This window comes from Haematobia irritans, chromosome 4 (genome assembly GCF_050003625.1).
Source record: "Haematobia irritans isolate KBUSLIRL chromosome 4, ASM5000362v1, whole genome shotgun sequence".
Taxonomy (NCBI): Eukaryota; Metazoa; Arthropoda; class Insecta; order Diptera; family Muscidae; genus Haematobia; species Haematobia irritans.
In genome coordinates, this window is record NC_134400.1 from 84,397,764 (window position 1) to 84,422,305 (window position 24,542).

The 24,542-nt window shown below is 37.4% G+C and overlaps 2 protein-coding genes and 1 long non-coding RNA gene across 3 annotated transcripts in view; 2 read left to right on the forward strand and 1 right to left on the reverse strand.

The window, feature by feature from the left end:
• stet (rhomboid serine protease stem cell tumor) overlaps positions 1 to 24,542 on the forward strand; it is a 306,917-nt gene that overhangs the window by 208,922 nt on the left and 73,453 nt on the right. The gene's annotated exons all lie outside the window — the stretch shown is intronic.
• On the reverse strand, positions 5,544 to 5,977 carry LOC142237268 (uncharacterized). The gene is made up of 2 exons (XR_012722417.1): positions 5,802 to 5,977; positions 5,544 to 5,743 (listed from the first exon to the last, which is right to left on the reverse strand). It is a non-coding gene; the product is annotated as an uncharacterized LOC142237268 (long non-coding RNA).
• On the forward strand, positions 14,581 to 23,089 carry LOC142234016 (uncharacterized). The gene is made up of 2 exons (XM_075305074.1): positions 14,581 to 14,738; positions 21,388 to 23,089. Exon 2 carries the CDS (start codon positions 21,392 to 21,394, stop codon positions 22,520 to 22,522), a length of 1,131 nt encoding a protein of 376 aa, XP_075161189.1. The 5' UTR covers positions 14,581 to 14,738; positions 21,388 to 21,391; the 3' UTR covers positions 22,523 to 23,089.

Consider the following 24,542-nt stretch of genomic DNA (forward strand, 5'->3'; position numbering starts at 1 on the left):
AACTCAAATTTATTGCCAAATATAGAATTTGATTGTTATGAAGTTGGTATTGATTAATTTTTAATTAATATTGTTATTTAGGGTATTCTGTAGGAAAGTCGAGCGATGATTGTCGAATTTTTGAATTTGGTAAAGATGTCATTAAAAACGTTTGTATTAAATTCACAACTGAAATAAGCAATAGACTTCTTCCATATATTAATATTTTGAAAGTTGAAAAACATCACTGATCAATATGAATTGGACGAAAGCATTAAAACTGATCAAGGTGTATACTAGAATAGCGTTTCATAATGGTGAGTACTAAGTTTGAGTTTTGCCGCTAAAGTGAAAACTATATCAGTAAAAAAGGCATAAAATTATGCATATTTGCTGCAAGTTTTATTATAACTTGATGGGGTATAGCCAAAAGCAAATTTTCACAAAGTTTGTATTCCTTAAAATGAATTATTAAAGAAAAGTAATTGTGAAAAAATTACTATTTTAGCAGCTAAACTTGATCTTAATACCCACTTCATAAAATTCAATTCACAAAAGTTCTATAATACATCTTCGGAAGTTTTTTTTTTTTTTTTTTTTTTTTTTTTTTTTTTTTTTTTTTTAGTAGAGCATTTAATTTTCGATTTTGTGGTGGAAGGTGGTATGTTAGAATTTATAATATATTTTTGGTGCTTTTTGGCCTTGAGGAGTTGGCAACACTGTATGTAGTAGTTAATGCGTATTTTATGCTTACGAAGAGAGTGAGAAATATTTTTTGTTGAAAAGGTAGAATGTGGAATGCGATTTCATTGATCTTTGTTTTGAAGTCCTACGTGAGCTGTGTTGCCAGATTCGTAATCAATAGGAGATTTTTTTAGGTGCACAGAAACAAATAAACGAATTGTTTAAAGAAAAATTAATATGGCAAATATTAATGTTTCGTTAATATGCAAAATAGAATAAACTTTTTCATTTTGTGTCTTTTGAAGAATTATATCGTCTTTAAAAATATTGAAATATTATTTAATGCAATTCATTTATTCACTGATAAAAAGCATGCGCTGTTCTAAAGATTGATTCCGAGCCAAAGAAGCGGAGAATACAGGTAAGGATACTTTTAAGACACAATTCTCTTTTAAATTTGGGTTTTGTGTACTTGCTTCTAGGAAACAAATTTTAATTTTTCGTTTTTTTCAGTTTTTTTCTTCATATGCTATCAAAGTCCTTTAAAAACGAGTTAACGACAACTTTATTTTCCAAATTCAGACTCGACTTCCAGTAGAAATTATGCTATATTTCAAGTAAAAAACGTCTTTAAAATAAAGTGCGGAAAAACATGTCCTATTTTTTAACGACTGTTTGCTTTGTAGCCAAGATGCAAAAATACAACAAATTTAAAGACAATTTCATTAATTTTAAAGAATTTTTCTGAATTATTAAAGTCAAGTTGACCTTACCCCAAATTTTTTTTCTTTCATGTTATGATACACATATTTAAGTCAAATCACTTAATTATAAGGACAATACGACATCATTGAAAAGTTTATTGACTAAGGAAAAAAATCTTTATGTCAGAGAAATGCGCCTTCTCTGTTAAGGAAAATTTGCATTCGTATTTTGAGGACATGAAATCTTCGTACGTGAACTAATTAATACCAAGAGAGTTCACGTTAGCGAACTTCAGCGAATTTCAGAATAAAACATAGCCATATTCGGGAGTTTTACACGTTCTAGCGTGATAGTCTATTATTGTTGATATTAGTAATATTAAAAACTTAATTTAATTTCATGAAAAAATTGAAAAAGGGATCAAAAAATATCAGTGGGTATGAAATTGGAAAGCAATTTAAATTAATAATGAAAATTCATGAAAAAACCAAAATAGATCACTAAAAAATTCAGTAAGTGTATTTGAAATTGTATTTGGCATTGTGAATCTTCCTTTAACGTCAAATTTCATGTTTTTCAGCGTTACGGAGTAGTTAGTGCCAGAAAAAAGTGTTCATGTTCACGTTAGGCGGTGTTAACGTTACCGCGTGCACTGTATAGTAAATGTGCAAATAAAAACAAGTATATACGGCCGTAAGTTCGGCCAGGCCGAATCTTATGTACCCTCCACCATGGATTGCGTAGGAACTTCTACTAAAGGCTGTCATCCACAATCGAATTACTTGGGTTGCGATAACACTTGCCGATGGCAAGGTATCGTAAAACTTTTTAACACTGTCTTCTAAATTGTAAGTTAGTCCATAAGGGGTATATATTAAACAAAAAAAAAGGCCGATTAAGTACGTATATAATTCAGTTTGACAAAATTTTCTATAGAAATAAAAACTTGACAAAATTTTCTATAGAAATAAAATGTTGACAAAATTTTCTATGGAAGTAAAATGTTGACAAAATTTTCTATAGCAATAAAATTTTGACAAAATTTTCTATAGAAATAAAATGTTGACAAAATTTTCTATAGAAATAAAATGTTGACAACATTTTCTACAGAAATAAATTTTTTACAAAATTTTCTATGGAAGTAAAATGTTGACAAAATTTTCTATAGCAATAAAATTTTGACAAAATTTTCTATAGAAATAAAATGTTGACAAAATTTTCTATAGAAATAAAATGTTGACAAAATGTTCTATAGAAATAAAATGTTGACAAAATTGTCTATAGAAATAAAATGTTGACAACATTTTCTACAGAAATAAATTTTTTACAAAATTTTCTATAGAAATAAAATTTTGACAAAATTTTCTATGGTAATAAAATGTTGACAAACATTGCTATAGAAATAAACTTTTTACAAAACTTTCTATAGAAATGAAATTTTGACAAAACTTTCTATAGTAATAAAATTTGACAATTTTTACATGGCTGTTAGAGGCCATATACTAACGAAATGTACCAAATTTCAACCGCATCGGATGACTTTTGCTCCTCCAAGAGGCTCCGGAGGTCAAATCTGGGGATCGGTTTATATGGGAGCTATATATAATTATGGACCGATATGGACCAATTTTTGCATGGTTGTTAGAGACCATATACTAACACCGCGTACTAAATTTCAATTGGATCGGATGAATTTTGCTCATCCAAGAGGCTCCCGAGTTCAAATCTGGGGATCGGTTTATATGGGAGCTATATATAATTATGGACCGATATGGACCAATTTTTGCATGCTTGTTAGAGACCGTATACTAACATCAGGTACCCAATTTCAAACGGATCGGATGAATTTTGCCCCTCCAAGAGGCTCCGGAGGTCAAATCTGGGGATCGGTTTATATGGGAGCTATATATAATTATGGACCGATATGGACCAGTTTTTGCATGGTTGTTAGAGACCATATACTAACACCATGTACCAAATTTCAATCGGGTAGGATGAAGTTTGCTCCTCCAAGAGGCTCCGGAGGTCAAATCTGGGGATTGGTTTATATGGGGGCTATATATATTTATGGACCGATATGGACCAATTTTTGCATGGTTGTTAGAGACCGTATACTTAGACCACGTACCAAATTTCAACCGGATCGGATTTTGCTGCTCCGGAAGGCTCCGCAAGCCAAATTTGGGGATATGGCCCATTTTCAATACCATCCGACCTACATCAATAACAACTACTTGTGCCAAGTTTCAAGTCGATAGCTAGTTTCGTTCTGAAGTTAGCGTGATTTCCACAGACGGACGGACAGCCGGACGGACGGACGGACATGCTTAGATCGACTCAGAATTTCACCACGACCCAGAATATATATACTTTATGGGGTCTTAGAGCAATATTTCGATGTGTTACAAACGGAATGACAAAGTTAATATACCCCCATCCTATGGTGGAGGGTATAAAAAGCTCGTTATTGGACTGATGCTGAAATTAATTTATGTTTACGACAAATTTCCCTTACATCTTTCTCACTTCCACGAGGTTTTTAGATCTTAGCACCTTTTTTCTGCTATACAAACAATGTAGAAGAAATTATTCGATTTTAGAATCGAACCGCGGACCATACAATTTGTAAGCCAACACACTTTCCACTGGGCTACGTAGCTGTTATTACCATCAATAGACAACTATCGTTATAAGTTATATTTATGTAGCATAATTTACGGCGCCCACGAGCCGATTAAACAAACTTTATTTAACAGAAACATACATTTAGTTGGGCACCGTGGAGCAATGGTTAGTACATCCGCCCTGCATACCAAGGATCGCGCGTTTGATCCCTGCTTCGACCGAGCACACAATTTTTGTTTGTTTTTTTATACATATATTCCAGATACGTTCGAAAGATTCCGATGTTCAACAGTTCATACTACTATATTAAATTTTTACTATGAAACACAGTCAATTTCGTATAGACGAAATTCTACGTCTGCCTAAAAGTAAATCATACAAGGTTTTCAATTCCTTTTCCACTACGCCCAAAGAAAAAAATACTTTCCTTTAGACAAACGAAATTCCCCTTTCTTATAAGGTATTTTCTTTTAGACCAAAAAAACTCAAATGTATGATACGCGATTCAAAGATTGTCTCGAATTCTTTTTGTTTGCCTTTAAAAAAAAACTTCTTTAGCACAAAAGAAATCTTCGCTTGTCTACAACTTCATTCCTCTGAAAAGAAAACTCTTCTTGCAGTGTATGTCTCCAGTATTTTATTCGTTCTTACTAGGGATGTAAAAGCCGAAAATCGATTTTTCGACTAATCGACCGAGGTTCGAGGTCGACTTCTTATAATATTCAGATTGGCCTAAACAACTACTTTTGAAAACCTTTTGATTTTTTTGATAACTGTGAGAGTACCTGTAGACGATATAATTAAAATAAAATTTATTTTAAAAGAGATTCATACATACACATACTGTGAATGTGTTAAATTAAACAAGTATAAACGGCCGTAAGTTCGGCCAGGCCGAATCTTATGTACCCTCCACAATGGATTGCGTAGAAACTTCTACGAAAGACTGTCATCCACAAACGAATTACTTGGGTTGTGGTATCTTAAATCGTTTTCTAAATTGTGAGTTAGTCCATACGTGGTATATATTAGACAAAAAAGGTATGTGTACACAGAGAATACAGATTGGTTGGGACGATCGAATTTATTGACAACCTCCTTTTGTCAGTTGCAGCTACTATCAGTTAGCAGTTGTGTCTCCCAATAACTCGCTCCTGCCAATCGAACGATGGCAAGGGAAACTTACATGACATGCAGAGTTGATTTTGTCAACCAATAAATTCTACTATAAGTGCCACCATTCGGTGTCTATCAACTCTCGGAGTACATATAACCAACTTACGAAAAAATGGTCCCGCTATCTAAATAACGGTACCCACATCCAATTTGAAATTTACCAATGTTTAAATGAAAGAAGTTCATTTTTTATATCTACAAGTAGGTTATTTTTATTTTATTTTGAATAGTGTCATACATGTAATAAAAGACTATAATTATAATATGCATCTTTTTTTAATACTATATGGATTATTTCCCGTAGCTTAATTAAAAGATTCCACTGGGGACATGTATTTACTAAATCACCTAAATTCGATTTAAATCGTTTCAGATTTAGATACAACTCCCATAGACTTCAATGTTTTACTCCAATTGACGTGAAATTTTGAACAGAGAATAAAAAATAAATGCGTTTTTGGGAAATTGCATTGACTTGTTTACTTGCCGATTTTAGACTTGCTATTCTTGTTTTTTATTTCAACTTGTCAGCGATTTTAATTTTTACAAACATTCGCACCAAACAGGATCCAAGCTGAACCACAACCTTTTAATTTTTAATGGATTTATTTTTATTTATTTCCAATACAAACCTTTGTTTTGAATTTTTTGTCCCCTGGAAACATCCTCCTCTTAGATCCTTCATGGTGTGTGTCGATCGCATCCATGGTAAAGAACAGATAGGATTCGATATTTTTGTCACACTTTATTCTTCACATTTTGTTTGCTTTGTCATATTTTGGTATAAAACTTTCTCAATACAGTACGTTTGTCTTCTTCAATAAATTTTTATTAATAAAATGACATTTAAAAAATATTTGAAATGACATTCGGCTGTGAATACCATATGAAAATTGTGACTACTAAATGATAGTTAAGAAATCTCTTTATGGTTGGTCGTATCTACCAATTTGAACCAAATTTTTTAAAAGGAGGTAGATTTGGTTGTCACAACCATTTATCTTGTGGCACGACAGAAAATTTGTTGAAAATCTCACCAAATGCTTACAAGTATGAACAAATATATGTAAATACAGAAAATTGGCATATAGAACTTATATTCATTTCTAAATGTAAAATGTTCATAAATACAACCGAATTCCAACCAATCTCTTCTCTGTGTGTAGGTAAGTCTACAAATAATTACGAATCGATATGGACTTTTGCACGGTACGTAGGGAGCCAGAATTGAAATACGGGGGTGGCTTATATGGGGGCTATATATAATATATATATAACTATAGACCGATGTGGACCTAGTTAAGCATGGTGGTTAACGGCCATATACTAGCACAATGTACCAAATTTCAACTGACTCGGATGAAATTTGCACCTCCAAGAGGCTCCAAAACCAAATCTCGGGATCGCTTTATATGGGGGCTATATATGATTATGGACTGATATGGACCACTTTTGGCATGGTTGTTAAATATCATATACTACCACCACGTACACAATTTCAACCAGATCGGATGAATTTTGCTTCTCCAAAAGGCACCGGAGATCAAATCTGGGGATCAGTTTATATGGGTGCTATATATAATTATGGAGTGATATGAACCAATTCCTGCATGGTTGTTGGATACCATATACTAACATCACGTCCTAAATTTCAACCGAATCGGATGAATTTTGCTCTTCGAAGGGGCTCTGGAGGTCAAATCTGGGGATCGGTTTATATGGGGGCTATATATAATTATGGACCGATTTCGACCAATTTTTGCATGGCCATTAGAGACCGTATACTCACACCATGTACCAAATTTCAGCCGGAGCGGATGAAATTTGCTTCTCTTGGAGGCTCCGCAAGCTAAATCGGGGGATCGGTTTATATGGGGGCTATATATATTTATTGACCTATGTGGACCAATTTTTGCATATTTGTTAGAGACCATATACTAACACCGTGTACCAAATTTCAGCCGGAGCGTATGAAATTTGCTTCTCTTAGAGGCTCCGCAAGCTAAATCGGGGGGTCGGTTTATATGGGGGCTATATATAATTATTGACCTATGTAGACCAATTTTTGCATGGTTGTTAGAGACCATATACTAACACCGTGTACCAAATTTCAGCCGGATCGGATGAAATTTGCTTCTTTTAGAGGCTCCGAAAGCCAAATCGGGGGATCGTTTTATATGGGGGCTATACGTAAAAGTGGACCGATATGGCCCATTTGCAATACCATCCGACCTACATCAATAACAACTACTTGTGCCAAGTTTCAAGTCGATAGCTTGTTTCGTTCGGAAGTTAGCGTGATTTCAACAGACGGACATGCTTAGATCGACTCAGAATTTCCCCACGACCCAGAATATATATACTTTATGGGGTCTCAGAGCAATATTTCGATGTGTTACAAACGGAATGACAAAGTTAATATACCCCCATTCTATGGTGGAGGGTATAAAAAAAGTTGAAAAGTCGAAAAAATTTTCCCAAAAACGAAAACTTGATTTTTCCAAATATTAGACAGCCTACAATATTTGTTTCCGATGACATACTGTGTTTTTAGTACGCAGTAAAATGTAGGAGATGTAGCTAAAAGCCTATCTTAAAAAGAGCACTTAGAACTTACATGAGAAGTTATAACTTGTGAAGAGCCTCCAATTTTTTTGCTGGGTGTTTATTTTTGGAAGTACTTTCCATTTTTTTGCTGCACGCAAAAAAATTATACTTTCCTCCCACACGAAAATTTAGACAAACAAAGATCGTTGTTTTTTTTTTCGCTGTAAGGCAGCTTATCTGGAAGAAAAGTATATACTTTTTGTGATAAACGTTTATCATCAATAGACAATTATCGTTTTGAGTTATATTTATATAGCACAGTTTGCGGCGCCCACGAGCCGATTAAACAAATTTTATTTAACAGAAACATACATTGGGCACCGTTAAGGAGTGGTTGAGACGTCCGCCTCGCATACCAAGGGTCCTGGGTTCGATCCCAGCTTCGAACGAACACCAAAATGGTTTTTTTTTTTTAACATATATTCCAGATTTGTTGGGAAGATTCCGAAAAGGTATTCAACATTACATACTACTATATTAATTTTTTACTATGCAACTGTAAAATGTGTCTTATTAAAGACTTAAAGTCAGAAAAGAATAGTGCTTGATATAAACGAAATGGACTGTGTTGTTGGTTCAAAAATAATTTTTTTATTGAAAAAATAAAAATTTTGTTACAAACGAAGTTTTTTGGTGATATAATTTTAAAATTTTCAAAGAAATTCAAAAATCTCGAACAAAATAAAAAGTTTTCGGTACACGTTTTCCAAACGTTTTTTTTCTATGCGTGTGGATTGTTTTACACAAAAGGAGCCATTTTAACTTATGAAGAACTTTCAATTTTTTTGCTGGAAGGTTATTTTTGGAAGTATATGCCATTTGTTTGCTGGGTTCTTTGATTCCGGGTCAGCGTGAGAAACGAGTTTCATGATGTCTTACTAAAATCATTACTCTACGAGCATCCCAGAACCCAGATTGAAATATTTGCTCCATCAAAAGTGAAAATATGTAATAAAACCAATAAAATTGAGCCAGCTCCAAATCTAATTGAGATACGCACAGTAAAATGGCACAAACTTAACTTTTTCCCATTACATCATAACTGACCATTGATGTAGTCATGCAAAAAGAAGAGTCCATAAAACAGACATACGCCTTTAATTACTCATAAAAAAGTCGGCAAACAGGAAATTCATGAAACTTATCTTGGTCGGCTAGATTTTACAAATTAGAAATTCGTTCGTAGTCCATATTCGTAGCAAATGCTAAATGAGCAACGTTTGCATAGGTATGACAGGCTATTGAGGGACCAACTGGCTCCCCGTGGCGGAGTGTCATCGCTGATGTACCGGCCAGTCAGTCAGTCAGTCAACCAGCAAGCATTGTAATGGTCTTGTGTCACACAATTTTTGTATTTGAAACTTTGAATTCTTCCATTTGCCTTAATTAAGAATAATTCTCATTTTCCTGTTGTTTCTGTTTGCTTTTTATGGACGATTCAGCTTTGCGTTTTTCATTTGATTTAAAAACTTGCCGTTTTTTGTATATGAGTCAAAATCAGCGTAGGTAGTTAAGTGCAATGGAAACTGTTCTGTTTCTATGATTGAGTCATGATTTAGTAGCGCTAATGCCTACAATCGTCTGTTGGTCATAGGCCCATAAATTACAAGAACATTAAATCACAATTAATTCATAGAAACTCAAAGAGAATTCCCAAAGCAAGACTAGCATCTCTGCTGCATAATGCTGTTATTTATGGGCACTCTTTTTGAAAGATGCGCGAAAATTAATCTAAGAGTTTTATAAAATAGAGCTAATAATCAATTTATCATAAAATCGATTAAAATAATTAAACAGTACTGATGTTTGATGGCCTCATAATAAAAATTCTAATTAAAATTGGCCTAAATTTAATGCAGATACGAAAAAGTGTGCTACGGTCAAGTAAAAGTAAAATTTATGTACCCATCTGAAATCTTGTGTTGCCCATCAGAAATATTTTTGGTACTCTCAAAAAAAAAGTTTACTTGGATCCAAAGATTTTCCTTTAAGGATTTTGGTATTGATTCGGAGCCAAAGATGCGGCTTCTTTAAAATAAAGACATTTTTTACGGACCTCCCTGGCTTCAAATCTAGGATCGATAAAATTAAAATTGGATACAGATCTTATTATTTGAATTTTTATTCTCTGTTTGCAATATATTAATAAAGGCATTCATGTACAAACAAATTCCAGTTTCAAAATCCAAATTACGCCAAGTACTTCAAAGTAAAAACTGTTTTCTTAATGCTAAAAAAAAACTTTAAACTAATGATGCAAATCCTTAAAATAAATATTAGCCTATATTTGAAGCGTTTTTGTCTTAAATTTAAAAATTCAATATTACAGTTGAGTTAAAGACGATTTCTTTAAATAAATTTTTTTTCTTTATTTTAAGGAACATTTGCCTTACTTCAAAGATCTACAACTTCAACAGAGGGACGAAAAATTTCAAGATATGTGTCCTAAATTTAATGAAAAGAATTTTTGAAGCAAGAATTATAAACTTTCTTTTAATTAAAATGTCATTATTTTAAAGAATTTTGTCCTTAGCATTGTGTAAATTTCGAGTCCTAAAATTTAAGTTGCATAATCTTCCATATTAGGTCAATATTTTTTCAGTGTACTAAATTCTTCTGAATTACCTACTGAATCGATATAATCGTTGACGTCCATCAATCGATATGTTGTTCACTGTGAACATTGCATTAAGCACATTTCATTTCACTGATACACTGAAAACACTATTTACCTGGTATTAAAGATTACGCAGCCTAAATTTTAGGATGCGCAATTTACACAATATAAAGGACACATTTCTTTAAAATAATGGAATTTTAATTAAAAGATTATTTATAATATTTGCTTCAAGGAAAATTTTTATTAGATTTAGGACACAAATTTCCCTCCGTTAAAGTCGTACCTCTTTGAACTAACACACATTTTCCTTAAAGAAAAGAAAAACAATTTTGAGTTAAAGGAGTCGGCCTTAAATTAACTGAAATGTTGAATCTTTAGATTTAACATAAAAATGCTTCAAATATAGACTAAGACTTATTTTAAAGGTTTTGTATCTTTGGTTTGAAGTTTTTCGTAATTAAGAAAAAAAATTACTGGGAAGCATCAGATATAATTTGGATTTTTAAACTGGCATTTACTTTTAATAGACCGCAAAAAGAGAATGAAACTTTTATTGATCCTAGATGTCCTTAAAATGAAAAACTGTCCTTATTTTAAAGAAGCCGCATCTTTGGGGCCTAGAGTTAAGCGATTTGTCTTTAAAGAGGGTGCATTCACATGAAGATAGAAAACATTTCAAAATATGTACACTCAAAAAAAGTTTACTTGAATCCAAAGATTTTGATCTTCTATTCAGGATTTTGATATTGATTACGAGCCAAAGAGGGGACTTCTTTCAAATAGGAGCAATTTTTAAGAACTAGTTTTAGATTTGGGCTGTATTTATCTCATCTTCGTTCGCTTTTTGTGATATATTTACAAGCTCATTCACGTACAATGTCATGCCCGTGTAAAATTATTAATGCTGATATATGTACGAAAAAGTTGTTACCTATTTTGTCGCAGGCTTACTTGGTAATGCCTGCTTAAATTTTTAAAACAGATACTTGAAAATAAAACAAGTATATACGGCCGTAAGTTCGGCCAGGCCGAAGCTTATGTACCCTCCACCATGGATTGCGTAGAAACTTCTACTGAAGCCGATGGCAAGGTATCTTAAAACTTTCTAACACCGTAATATATACCACATAGTCCATACGTGGTATATATTAAACTAAACAAGTATATACGGCCGTAAGTTCGGCCAGGCCGAATCTTATGTACCCTCCACCATGGATTGCGTAGAAACTTCTACGAAAGACTGTCATTCACAATCGAATTACTTGGGTTGTGGTATCTTAAACCTTCTTAACATCGTTTTCTAAATTGTGAGTTAGTCCATACGTGGTATATATTAGACAAAAAGTTATGTATAGTTATGTCTACAAATAATTACGAATCGATATGGACTTTTTGCACGGTACGTAGAGAGCCAGAATTGAAATATGGGGGTCGCTTATATGGGAGCTATATACAATTATGAACTTGATATGGACCAATTTTTGTTTGTTTGGGGATCCATTTATCTGAGGTCTATATATAACTATAGACCGATATGGACCTAGTTAGGCATGGTTGTTAACGGCCATATACTAGCACAATGTACCAAATTTCAACTCACTCGGATGAAATTTGCTCCTCCAAGAGGCTCCAAAACCAAATCTCGGGATCGGTTTATATGGGGGCTATATATGATTATGGACTGATATGGAGTACTTTTGGCATGGTTGTTAAATATCATATACTACCACCACGTACCAAATTTCAGCCGGATCGGATGAAATTTGCTTCTCTTAGAGGCTCCACAAGCCAAATCGGGGGATCGGTTTATATGGGGGTTATATATAATTATGCACCGATGTGGACCAATTTTTGCATGGTTGTTAGAGACCATATACTAACACCATGTACCAAATTTCAGTCGGATCGGATGAAATTTGCTTCTCTTAGAGGATCCACAAGCCAAATCGGGGGATCGGTTTATATGGGGGCTATATATAATTATGGACCGATGTGGACCAATTTTTGCATGGTTGTTAGAGACCATATACTAACACCATGTACCACATTTCAGCCGGATCGGATGAAATTTGCTTCTCTTAGAGGCCTCGCGAGCCAAATTTGGGGGTCCGTTTATATGGGGGCTATACGTAAAAGTGGACCGATATGGACCACTTTTTGCATGGTTGTTAGAGACCATATACTAACACCATGTACCAAATTTCAGCCGGATCGGATGCCATTTGCTTCTTTTAGAGCAATCGCAAGCCAAATTTGAGGGTCCGTTTATATGGGGTCTATACGTTAAAGTGGACCGATATGGACCAATTTTTGAGTGGTTGTTAGAGACCATATAATAACACCATGTACCAAATTTCAGCCTGATCGGATGAAATTTGCTTCTCTTTGAGACTCCGCAAGCCAAAATTGTGGGGTCCGTTTATATGGGGGCTATACGTAAAAGTGGACCGATATGGCCCATTTGCAATACCATCCGACCTACATGAATAAAATCTACTTGTGCAAAGTTTCAAGTTAATAGCTTGTTTCGTTCGGAAGTTAGCGTGATTTCAACAGACGGACGGACGGACGGATGGACATTAGATAGGGTCACGGCCTAAAGGAAAAAAAGTCGATGCGGTCACCCCCCAGTTTTGTAGCATATTCGAAGACAATTTCAAAACACCAAAACTTTTTTCCGTGCACCCTACGACCCCCCGAAATACAATTTATTGTGCTGTGAAAGAAATCGGATCAAATTTAGATATAGCTCCCATATATATGTATCGCCCGATTTCGACAAATGGGGTCATGTTGCGTTTTTTTTCATACGGATCGTCACCAAATTTGGCAAAAGGTAATCTTTCACCGCCCTTCAAGTCTGCAAAATTTCATCCAAATCGGTTCAGATTTAGATATAGATATGTAACGCCCGATTTTCCCAAATTTGGCCACAAAACCTTACTTATCAACCGATCTTACTCAAAGTTGGCTAAATGTAATCTTCCATTGCACTAACTATATGTGCACAAAATCATCGAAATCGGTTCAGATTTAGCTATAGCTCCCATATATATGTACCGCCCGATTTTTCTAAATTTGACCATAAAACCCTTATTTATTAGCCGATCTTACTCAAAGTTGGCTAAATGTAATCTTCTATAGCACTAACTATATGTGCAAAAAATCATCGAAATCGGTTCAGATTTAGATATAGCTCCCATATATATATCGCCCGATTTTGAAAAATTCGCCCCTAACAACCTTATGTTTGACCATACAGGCCTCATTTCTCAACTGATCTTACTCAAATATTGCACAAGGTAACCTTTTGTGGTATTCATCACACCGCAAAATATTATGCAAATTGGTTCAGATTTAGATATAGCTTCCATATGTATGCATCGCTCGATTTTCCCAAATTTGGCCATAGTACTCTTATTTATTAACCAATGTTACTCAAAATTCAAATTTTGATGTACTGGCCGATCGTATTTATACGTACTTGTAGCTCTTACATAAGAATATTGCTCGATTTTTACAAATTTGGATTTATTACCCACACTAATTGAACGATTTTCTCTTTTTTAATAATGGGCTCAATATTAGTGGCATACTAACTCCGTAGGTGCACACAATCAGTGTTGCTAGAAGTAGCGGCTATTCCCTATATGTAGGGGTTTTCTAATATTTAGCGTCTTGTAGCGACGTAGGGCCACAATTTAGGGACATTTTCACTCAACACAATTTGTAATAATTTTTACATTTTGGTGGCTCTAGAGGAGGAAACTAGAAGCCGGCAAGGCTTGATCTTTAACAATGTGTGGTAACAACAGTGTTTAAGTTCAAATTCGTAAGGTCAAAATTTATTCGTTAGATGGGGACTTAAAATCTTGTAAAATGACAATTTCCCCCTCGTTAGAAAATGTACCCTAAGCTCTGGATGCAGCTCTGTGCTTTCAGCACAATTCGTTACATTTTTCTAACGAGTCGCGCCATTACCGTCTTGCGGCGTCTAACTTTGGTTATTATTCGTTACTGGATTACGTCCGTCCAACGATTGTTTTGTAAAAGGTAAATTAATCTCCCAAAAAATTCAATAAAATTACGTTATATTGAAACATTATTGAAAAGAAAAACTAAATCCTTGTGTTTTTATTTATTTTATTTTTCGGTGCTACGCATTCATTGGTCCTTCGAGCCGGATACTTGCTTACAGCAATTAATAAAGGGTTTTCTTTTTCTTTTCCAAAGGAAAGTGCTCATCATTGTGAAGCAACAACAAAAAGCAGCCACTTTGCAGCCATATTTGTGAAGGATTTATATTGAAAATTTATTTAAATAATTATTTATCAACACACAGGTGCGTATGTCAGTGTTTTATTAAAATAATTGAGCAAATCGCGAGTGTTTTAAATTTAAACCGCGGTCGTTTTACAACATTGATTCAATTATTTCGTTTTGCCGACGGCAAATTGCATTTCTAAAAACACACATTCGTTGCTACATACGTACGCACATTTCTTTCGTTTGTTTGATTTCGTTTTGTTAAATGATATTCAAGTGAAAGAATAATCAAAATAAAAAGTGAAAAATCTATTGTATATATTGGTGTTGTGTGGTGAATTTAAACGTTGACAGTGCTTATTTACTTCAAAACATTATTTGCAATTACGTTGCCTTTAACTTGAAGTAAATAAAACAATAACAAAATACACGCAGACTCCAAAGGCTCTGTTGGTCGTATTACTATTGTAAACAAACATCAATCGTCACTGCAGTCAACGTTTGAATTACATACCTACGTATGATCAGTGATACACACACGTATATACATACATATTTTTTTTGAGCTGTGTTTCTTTGGTTTATTTGTTAACCCTCACGGGGCCGCGAGTCGTAAATATTTTGAGGAAAATTATAAAAATTTTTTTGAAATTGAGTTTTTTGGGTTTTCGTGTTGTATGACCCATTAGCGTTACGCGCATTAGTAAAAATTATCGTTTTGGTCACTGTGCACCCTACAGGCGGTCCGGTACGATCGTATAATTTTTATTTTATCATATATATTACGTATATATTTTTATTTCTATATCTTTTATTATTTGCGATATTTGATTTTTTTTTTGGGAGATTATTTGGCGTGGAAGTGTAGAGGTGTATTTTACAGTCCGTGCACCCTACATTTGGTCTTACAGACATTTTTTTATAATTTCTTATAATTTGTTGAATTTTTTGATCATCTGGTTTTCGTGTGTGACGTTTTGATACAGATTAGCGGCTGTCAGTATTCTTCGATACACTGAGCGTAATTTTCGTAAATTCATTCTTACACTGAGAGAAAAATAGTCCAATAGTTTACAAATTGTTTGAAATTTTTGATTTTAAGTTTTGAAGTGGTTGTTTTACGAACAATTGTTTACACTTCAAGAAATTTTGTGGTAATTTTGGTGCAGTGTGAGAATTTGATACACTGAAAGAAAAATTTTGTAAATTTTTGTTTTTGCATTTTTGGGCATTTTGTGCAAATTTATTGATTTTTCGGCAAGTTTTCGCTGTCGATAAGTGAGTGTTCACATACTTTACGAGTTTTTGTGAATTTTTGTGACGCTAAATTATTTTCAATATGCCAGTTAATACATTCGCGCGATTCATTAGAGCCGCTGATGCGGTTGTGAAGTTTGGGACACGGGTTAGCTCTTTGAAGGAAGAGAATTTAGATGTTTATTCTCTAAGGGCTCAGGTCGAAGAGGCGAAATCACTCTGGGAGAGAGTGAAAGAGAGGTATGAGGAGTGTTTAGACGATCTTCAGGAGGATTCAGATAAGGGAAAGGTAGAATCTGCTGACGGCAAGTATGAGGCAACTTATGATGCCTATATTCGTATTGTTTCCTCTATCGAAAGGAAAATAGACGGTCTAAAAGCCGTTCCTAGGGCGTCAACTCCTATACAGCAGGCCGATGTGGCGGATATTTCTGCTCGTTCTGGTAATGTGGATGTATCGGGAAATTCTCTTTTGTTAGGTGTTGACCATGGTGCGGTCCATAGTTTGGCTTTACCACCATGCGATATTGAGGTTTTCGATGGTGACTTTCAGTCTTGGCCAACATTTAGGGATTTGTTTACTGCTGTTTATGTAAAAAATTCCCGTCTGAGTGATATTGAGCGCTTGTGTCATTTGCTCAAAAAGACTAGTGGCGACGCCCGTGAAGTTGTAAGAAGATTTCCTCTCACTGATAGAAGTTTCGAGTTAGCTTGGAGGACGTTAAAGGAAACTTATGACAACTTGAGAATTTTAGTCAGCAATCAGTTGAAGCTTCTTTTTGACCTTCCGGTCTTAGACACCGAGACAAGTTCTGGGTTGAAGAACTTGCTGCGTGGTATAAATGCATGTATTTCGGCGATGGCTGTGAATAACGTTCCTACGAACGATTGGGATCCGATTTTGATATATTTGTGTGTGCAACGTCTACCGAAGATTAGTGTTACTTTGTGGGAACAGGGTATAAGTGATAAGTCTGCGTTGTCGTCTTGGGTGGACATGGATCGTTTTCTTACGGAAAGGATTCAGACACTCACGTGTCTGCGCGATTTGAAGGGTATCGATGCTTCGAGGAGAACTGATGGCAGGAAACTGCGAACGCATTTTACGAATGCAGCTCCGAAATCTTCGCCATCTAGGTCGCGTAATTCGCAATACACTTCTCATTCTTCTAGAGATTCCGTCGATAAGATGTGTGTTCTTTGTCCGCGACAAAGCCATCATCTTCGTGTTTGTCCGAAATTTAGGAATCTTTCTGTGAATGATCGGTTGACTGCTGTGAAACGGTACCGCTGTTGTTTCAATTGTCTATCTCGTAGACATGACGTTAACAACTGTGCTACATCTCGCAGTTGTGAGAAGTGTCAAGGAAGGCATCATACTTTGCTTCATCGCGATTCTTCCCATTCTACGAATGTGGCGACTACGTCTTCGACGGTTTCGGCCGCTCGTCCTACGGATTCTAGCGGTTTGATTGACCCGCAGCCTTCCACTTCGTCTGGAATCGTGTCTGGCACTTCGGCCAGGCAAGTATTTCATGTTTCCCAGAACAGGTCGGTACTATTAGGGACGGCTATGGTGAACATCGTTCATCAGGGTATGACGTACCCAGCTCGGGCTCTTATTGACCCAGCATCGGAAGCCTCCTTTATTACCGAAAAAATGCAAAAGTTGCTTAGGATTTCGATAACGAGTGCGACGTCTTCGATATCGGGCGTGAATCAATCGGTTTCGATAACTTCTCGAGGTATTTGCCCTCTGAGTATAGGGTCACCCATAGATGGATCGGTCTTGGTAGAGGCGACTGCGTTGGTCCTGCCTAGGATTTCTGGGAATTTACCGTCTTTCCAAGTGAGTCGGAATTATATGTCACGTTTGCCAAATTTGCGTTTAGCTGATCCTAATCTGTTCGATAGTCGTCCGGTTGATCTATTGTTGGGGGCAGACGTGTATCCCAGAATTATATTACAGGGGGTTCAGTCTGGTATTTTAGGTTCGTTGATTGCTCAACAGACAGTCTTCGGCTGGCTCATTACTGGTTCAATTCCCACTTCTAATGTGACGGTTTTTTCAACGACTGTTGAATTTATGGAAGAAGATGGTCTTGACAAGACTCTTCTTCGATTTTGGGAATTAGAGGACTTACCAAGACGGGCAATTTGTTCTCCCGCAGATAAATTTTGTGAAGAAAATTTTAAGAATACCACATATAGGGATTCCGATGGAAGATACGTAGTGACTCTTCCGATAAAACCCGAATTAAAGGGACAAGTCTTGCTTGGACATTCGCGGACAAGTTGTTTGAAGCAGTTTATTCGTGGTGAGGCTTCGCTTTTACGAAAGCCTGAAACAAAATTAATGTATGACGGGGTGATTAAAGAATATTTGGACTTGCAACATATGAGACCAGTGTCGTCGACTTCTCCTGCAGATCAAACTGTGTGTTATTTGCCACACCACCCGGTAATCAATCCGGACAAATTGACGTCCAAACTTCGAGTTGTCTTTAATGCTTCGCATAAGACCTCAAATGGTAAAAGTCTGAACGACATTCTTTATGTGGGACCCACATTACAATTGGAATTGGTTCATTTGATTTTGAGGTGGAGATTTTTCAAATACGTTTTTAATTGCGACATCACACAGATGTACCGCCAAATTAGGGTAAATTCGGCCCATACTTCTCTGCAGCGAATCGTCTTTAGGGACTCCCCACAAAAAGATGTACAAGACTATGAGCTGCAGACCGTGACATTTGGAGTGAATTGTGCTCCCTATTTAGCTATACGGACGTTATTGCAATTGGCCGATGACTCCGAAGATGACTATCCCCACGCGGCACATATTCTACGAAGGTGCATGTACGTGGATGATGTTTTGACAGGGTACCATAACGTGGATACTGCTGTTGAATCTAGGGATCAATTGATTAGGGTATTATCATCGGCAAAGTTCGAACTGAGGAAGTGGACTTCTAATGAGCTAGCCATTTTGGAATCGCTTCCGGCTGACCATTTGGTTGACGCCAAATTACTGGCATTTGTTGAGGCCAGTAGTTCGAAACCGTTGGGTATTAGGTGGAATGCGCAGTTGGACTTATTTTATTTTGAGATGAAACCGATTGAGCGAAAATCTCGGTTTACGAAGAGAGAGGTTTTATCGGCTATAGCTAGGCTATTTGACCCTGTTGGCTGGCTGGGGCCAGTTATTATAGTGGCGAAGATAATTATGCAACAGGTTTGGTTGGATAAGATAGGATGGGACGAGTCTCTTCCGTTACAAACTGAGCGACAATGGCGAAAGTTTGTCGAGACCTATCAGGATGTGAATCACGTTCTTATTCCTCGATGGGTCAATTACTCCACAGACTGTGAGGTAGAATTACATGTTTTTTCCGACGCCTCGGAAAAAGCATACGCGGGGGTAGTATATGTTCGTGTGGTTACGCCGCAGGGACATATCTTCACCCATTTGCTATCTTGTAAGACTAAGGTAGCCCCCATCAAATCTATATCTTTGCCACGTTTGGAGCTTTGTGGGGCAGTTTTGGCCTCAGAACTTTACAAGTCTATAGCCAGGGAGTTAGATATTGAATTTCGACGTGTTTATTGTTGGACGGATTCTACGATCGTCCGCTCTTGGCTTCGAAAGACGCCATCTACGTGGTCTACTTTCGTTGCGAATCGCGTATGTAGGATTCAGGAGAATACTGGGGGACAGAATTGGTACCATGTTCGCTCTGAGGACAATCCGGCCGACTTGGGAAGTCGCGGAGTGTCGCCTGCAGAGTTGGCGGTTTCGTCGCTTTGGTGGCATGGACCAGAGTGGCTCTGCTCAGATAGTTCTCAGTGGGATATAAATGATTTCACCCCTCTTGAGACTGACGTTGAGGTACGGGCGGTCAAGACTCACGCATCGTTTTTTACGAACTATGAGGACATTTTAGAGAGATTTTCTTCGTTAGATAGGGCTCTACGAGTCATCGCATATATATTTAGGTTTTATCACAGGACCCATTATTCACATGCTAGTCGAAATGTGTATCACGACACGACGTTGACGGCAACCGAATTAAAGGCAGTGAGATTACGTCTAGCTGTTCTTTCTCAAAGGGCTCATTATCCGGATGAGTGCCGTTTTTTGATGGAAAAGAAACCGTTAGGTTCCAGGAGTTCGTTGTTGTCATTGAATCCATTCCTGGATGAGGAGGGGGTTATGAGGTTGAATGGTCGTTTGAGTAGGTGTCCTACCCTTTCGTATAGTGAGCGACATCCAATTATAGTGCCGTATAATAGTAGATTCGCTAGGTTACTGGTGAAATATGTTCACGACATATCTATTCACGGAGGGAACCAGTTGGTTCTACGTCTTATTCGGATTGAGTATTGGATTCCTCGTTTAACATCTTTGATTAGATCGACTATTAACCGGTGTAAACGGTGTCTGTTGGATAGGAAGAAGTCTTGTACGCAGATCATGGCGGCTCTCCCACCGGAGAGAACTGTACTTACCAGACCGTTTACTACGACTGGCGTTGATTTTGCGGGGCCTTTCGAAATTAAGTCATTTATAGGGCGCGCATGTAAGATAACAAAGGGTTATGTTTGCGTTTTTGTATGCTTTTCGACGAAGGCCATACACTTGGAAGCCACATCAGACTTGTCTACGACAACGTTTCTGGCCGCTTTTCACAGATTTGTATCTCGACGCGGTTGTCCCAAGACCATTTTTTCGGATAATGGTACAAATTTTGTAGGCGCTTCACGCGAAATGGAAAAGGATTTGAGATGTGTTTTTAAAGAAGGACGTGATAAGGTGTGTTCCGCATACCAGTTTCAGCAGCTTTCCTGGCAGTTTATCCCTGCCGGGGCGCCACATATGGGTGGTCTCTGGGAAGCTGCTGTCAAAAGCTTCAAGACGCATTTTAGGAAGCATGCATCAGGATTCAAATTTACATTTGAAGAGTTTTCGACTGTTCTTTCGAGAATTGAGGCTTGTTTAAATTCTAGGCCGTTGTGCCCAATGAGTGAAAGTTCTCAAGAATTGGTAGCACTTACGCCTGGCCATTTTTTGGTAGGATCTCCGATCTTGGCGCCTCCTGAACAGTTAGAGGAGGAATCACCACTTCATTTGGTGCATCGATTTAGGAAAATGAAGGCGCTGTCGCAACAGTTCTGCTTACGGTGGAAAGATGAATATTTGAAAGGCTTACAGAAAAGGTATAAATGGAAATTTCCGCAGCGTGATATCGAAGTAGGGGACTTGGTAGTAATTCGTGATGAGCAATTGCCTCCTACATCGTGGAAATTAGGTCGTGTGGATGACGTCCACCCAGGATCTGACGGTCGCGTTAGAGTTGCAGACGTGAGAACGGCAAACGGTGTTGTAAGACGACCGGTGGTAAAATTGGTCATACTGACCGAATAGTTTTCGATCGTTCATATAGTAAGCGTCATCTTTCTTTTCGCAGTACAATGGAAAATATGAGGGAAATTGTTAAGACTCTCCCTGACTACGAGGATGACGTCCCGATGTCCGATGAGGAAAGAGAGATTTTAGAAAATAATGTTGCACCGGTTCTTCGCGAGCCGTTACCAGCAATCGAGCAGGTCCCTGACGTCGGGATGACCCCAGTCGTCGCCTCTTCACAAGAGGTAGTACCGACACAAAAAGTTGTCCCTCCGTCGGGGGCTGATACGGCTCCAGCTGAAGTATCTGCAACTAAGGCAGCAGAATCTTCGTCTTCCCCTACGGGGACTGCCCAAAGAAATTCGGACTCGAGCCCAGAGCTTCATTTAAACAATTGTGTGTTATGCAGGCGGAAGCATAATTTACGGTCGTGCCGCAGGTTCTTGAAAATGCGGTTGGAGCAAAGGCTGCGCACCGTAGTTCTTCATCGGGTGTGCTCCAACTGTCTGGGCAGGTCACACATGCGGTCGACCTGCAATAGTCGCGAAAGGTGTCGCGAATGCGGAGAGAGCCACCATACGCTTCTGCACTCCTTCGAACAGCAACAACGTCCTTCCGCTCCATCGTCCGATTTGTCTAAGAGAAAGTCAAATTCAAGTCCGTCCGTTAATTCGTCCGCGTACTGCATTACAAATGCAACCCCCATATTTAGTCCGTTGTTAGTTTTGCAACCAACTGTTACGCTTGGTCCCACTATTGTGTTGATACTCGTCTTGTCCGGTCGTCGAATTCCCGTCCGAGCTGTCCTCGACCCATGTGCGGGGTACAGTATGATATGCAGTAGTCTTGCCCAAAGCTTACGGCTTACTTCGGCAATGACAGCGCAGAACGCCTTTTGTCCGCTGATCGTCGTATCCCGGCACAACGCGGAAAATAAATTGATTTTTTCCGCCCGGGTGACAGATTTATCCCGTGTGGTCACCCCATCGGCGTCGGCTCCAGACTCCATACGAGAGCATTTTGAATGTCTCCAGCTGGCCGATCCAGTGTTTTATCGCCCTTCCGGGGTGGGGTTGGTCCTGGGGCCCGACGTATACGCAAGGGTTATTAAGCCTCAAATGTTTTCGAGTCCGGGATTCCCCTTGGCGCAGCTGACGATATTCGGCTGGGTGATTTCAGGGCAATGTCAACCATGAATATGTGTCGTAGGTCATCCTGGCCAATAACCCAGACACTGCAGACCCTCCGGGTCAACGGCTCTACGAGCATTTAGTTAAGAATTCATGAAGTTTGAAAAAATTAAAAGAACTAATAAAAAAAAAAAAAATTGCTCAATTTGAAAATGAAACTGACATCGCATTTTATATTTATTTTGATATTAAAATATTGTATGTAATGTCTCTGTATTAATGAATTTCAATTACAACATAGCTGGATGTTGCAAGGCGGGCGGAATGTTTAAGTTCAAATTCGTAAGGTCAAAATTTATTCGTTAGATGGGGACTTAAAATCTTGTAAAATGACAATTTCACCCTCGTTAGAAAATGTACCCTAAGCTCTGGATGCAGCTCTGTGCTTTCAGCACAATTCGTTACATTTTTCTAACGAGTCGCGCCATTACCGTCTTGCGGCGTCTAACTTTGGTTATTATTCGTTACTGGATTACGTCCGTCCAACGATTGTTTTGTAAAAGGTAAATTAATCTCCCAAAAAATTCAATAAAATTACGTTTTATTGAAACATTATTGAAAAGAAAAACTAAATCCTTGTGTTTTTATTTATTTTATTTTTCGGTGCTACGCATTCAAACAGTTACCACTCGAGCCAAAAAAAAATCTAATAAAATTTGAAGATTACCACAAATCTACCAAACAAATATTTCTATAGAATTTTTTTGTCCAAATTTTATTACTGTAGAAAATTTTGTCAACATATTATTTCAATAGAAAATTTTGTCAAAATTGTATATCTATAGAATTTTTTATACCCTCCATCATAGGATGGGGGTATATTAACTTTGTCATTCCGTTTGTAACACATCGAAATATTGCTCTAAGACCCCATAAAGTATATATATTCTGGGTCGTGGTGAAATTCTGAGTCGATCTAAGCATGTCCGTCCGTCCGTCCGTCCGTCCGTCCGTCCGTCCGTCCGTCCGTCCGTCCGTCTGTTGAAATCACGCTAACTTCCGAACGAAACAAGCTATCGACTTGAAACTTGGCACAAGTAGTTGTTATCGATGTAGGTCGGATGGTATTGAAAATGGGCCATATCGGTCCACTTTTACGTATAGCCCCCATATAAAGGGACCCTCAGATTTGGCTTGTGGAGCCTCTAACAGAAGCATATTTCATCCGATCCGGCTGAAATTTGGTACATGGTGTTATTATATGGTCTCTAACAACCATGCTAAAATTGGTCCACATCGGTCCATAATTATATATAGCCCCCATATAAACCGATCCCCAGATTTGGCTTGCGGAGCCTAAAAGAGAAGCAAATTTCATCCGATCCGGCTGCAATTTGGTACATGGTGTTAGTATATGGTCTCTAACAACCATGCAAAAATTTGTCCACATCGGTCCATAATTATATATAGCCCCCATATAAACCGATCCCCAGATTTGGCTTGCGGAGCCTCAAAGAGAAGAACATTTCATCCGATCCGGCTGAAATTTGGTACATGATGTTGGTATATGGTCTCTAACAACCATGCAAAAATTGGTCCATATCGGTCCTTAATTATATATAGCCCCCATATAAACCGATCCCCAGATTTGGCTTGTGGAGCCTCTAAGAGAGGCACAGTTCATCCGATCCGGCTGAAATTTGGTACATGGTGTTGGTATATGGTCTCTAACAATCATGCAAAAATTGGTCCACATCGGTCCATAATTATATATAGCCCCCATATAAACCGATCCCCAGATTTGGCTTGCGGAGCCTCAAAGAGAAGAAAATTTCATCCGATCCGGCTGAAATTTGGTACATGGTGTTGGTATATGGTCTCTAACAACCATGCAAAAATTGGTCCACATCGGTCCATAATTATATATAGCCCCCATATAAACAGATCCCCAGATTTGGCTTGCGGAGCCTCAAAGAGAAGAAAATTTCATCCGATCCGGCTGAAATTTGGTACATGATGTTGGTATATGGTCTCTAACAACCATGCAAAAATTGGTCCATATCGGTCCTTAATTATATATAGCCCC

Excerpts from the sequence above, each read along its gene's own strand:
- LOC142234016 (XM_075305074.1), top strand. The coding sequence starts at position 21,392 with ATGGAAAATATGAGGGAAATTGTTAAGACTCTCCCTGACTACGAGGAT.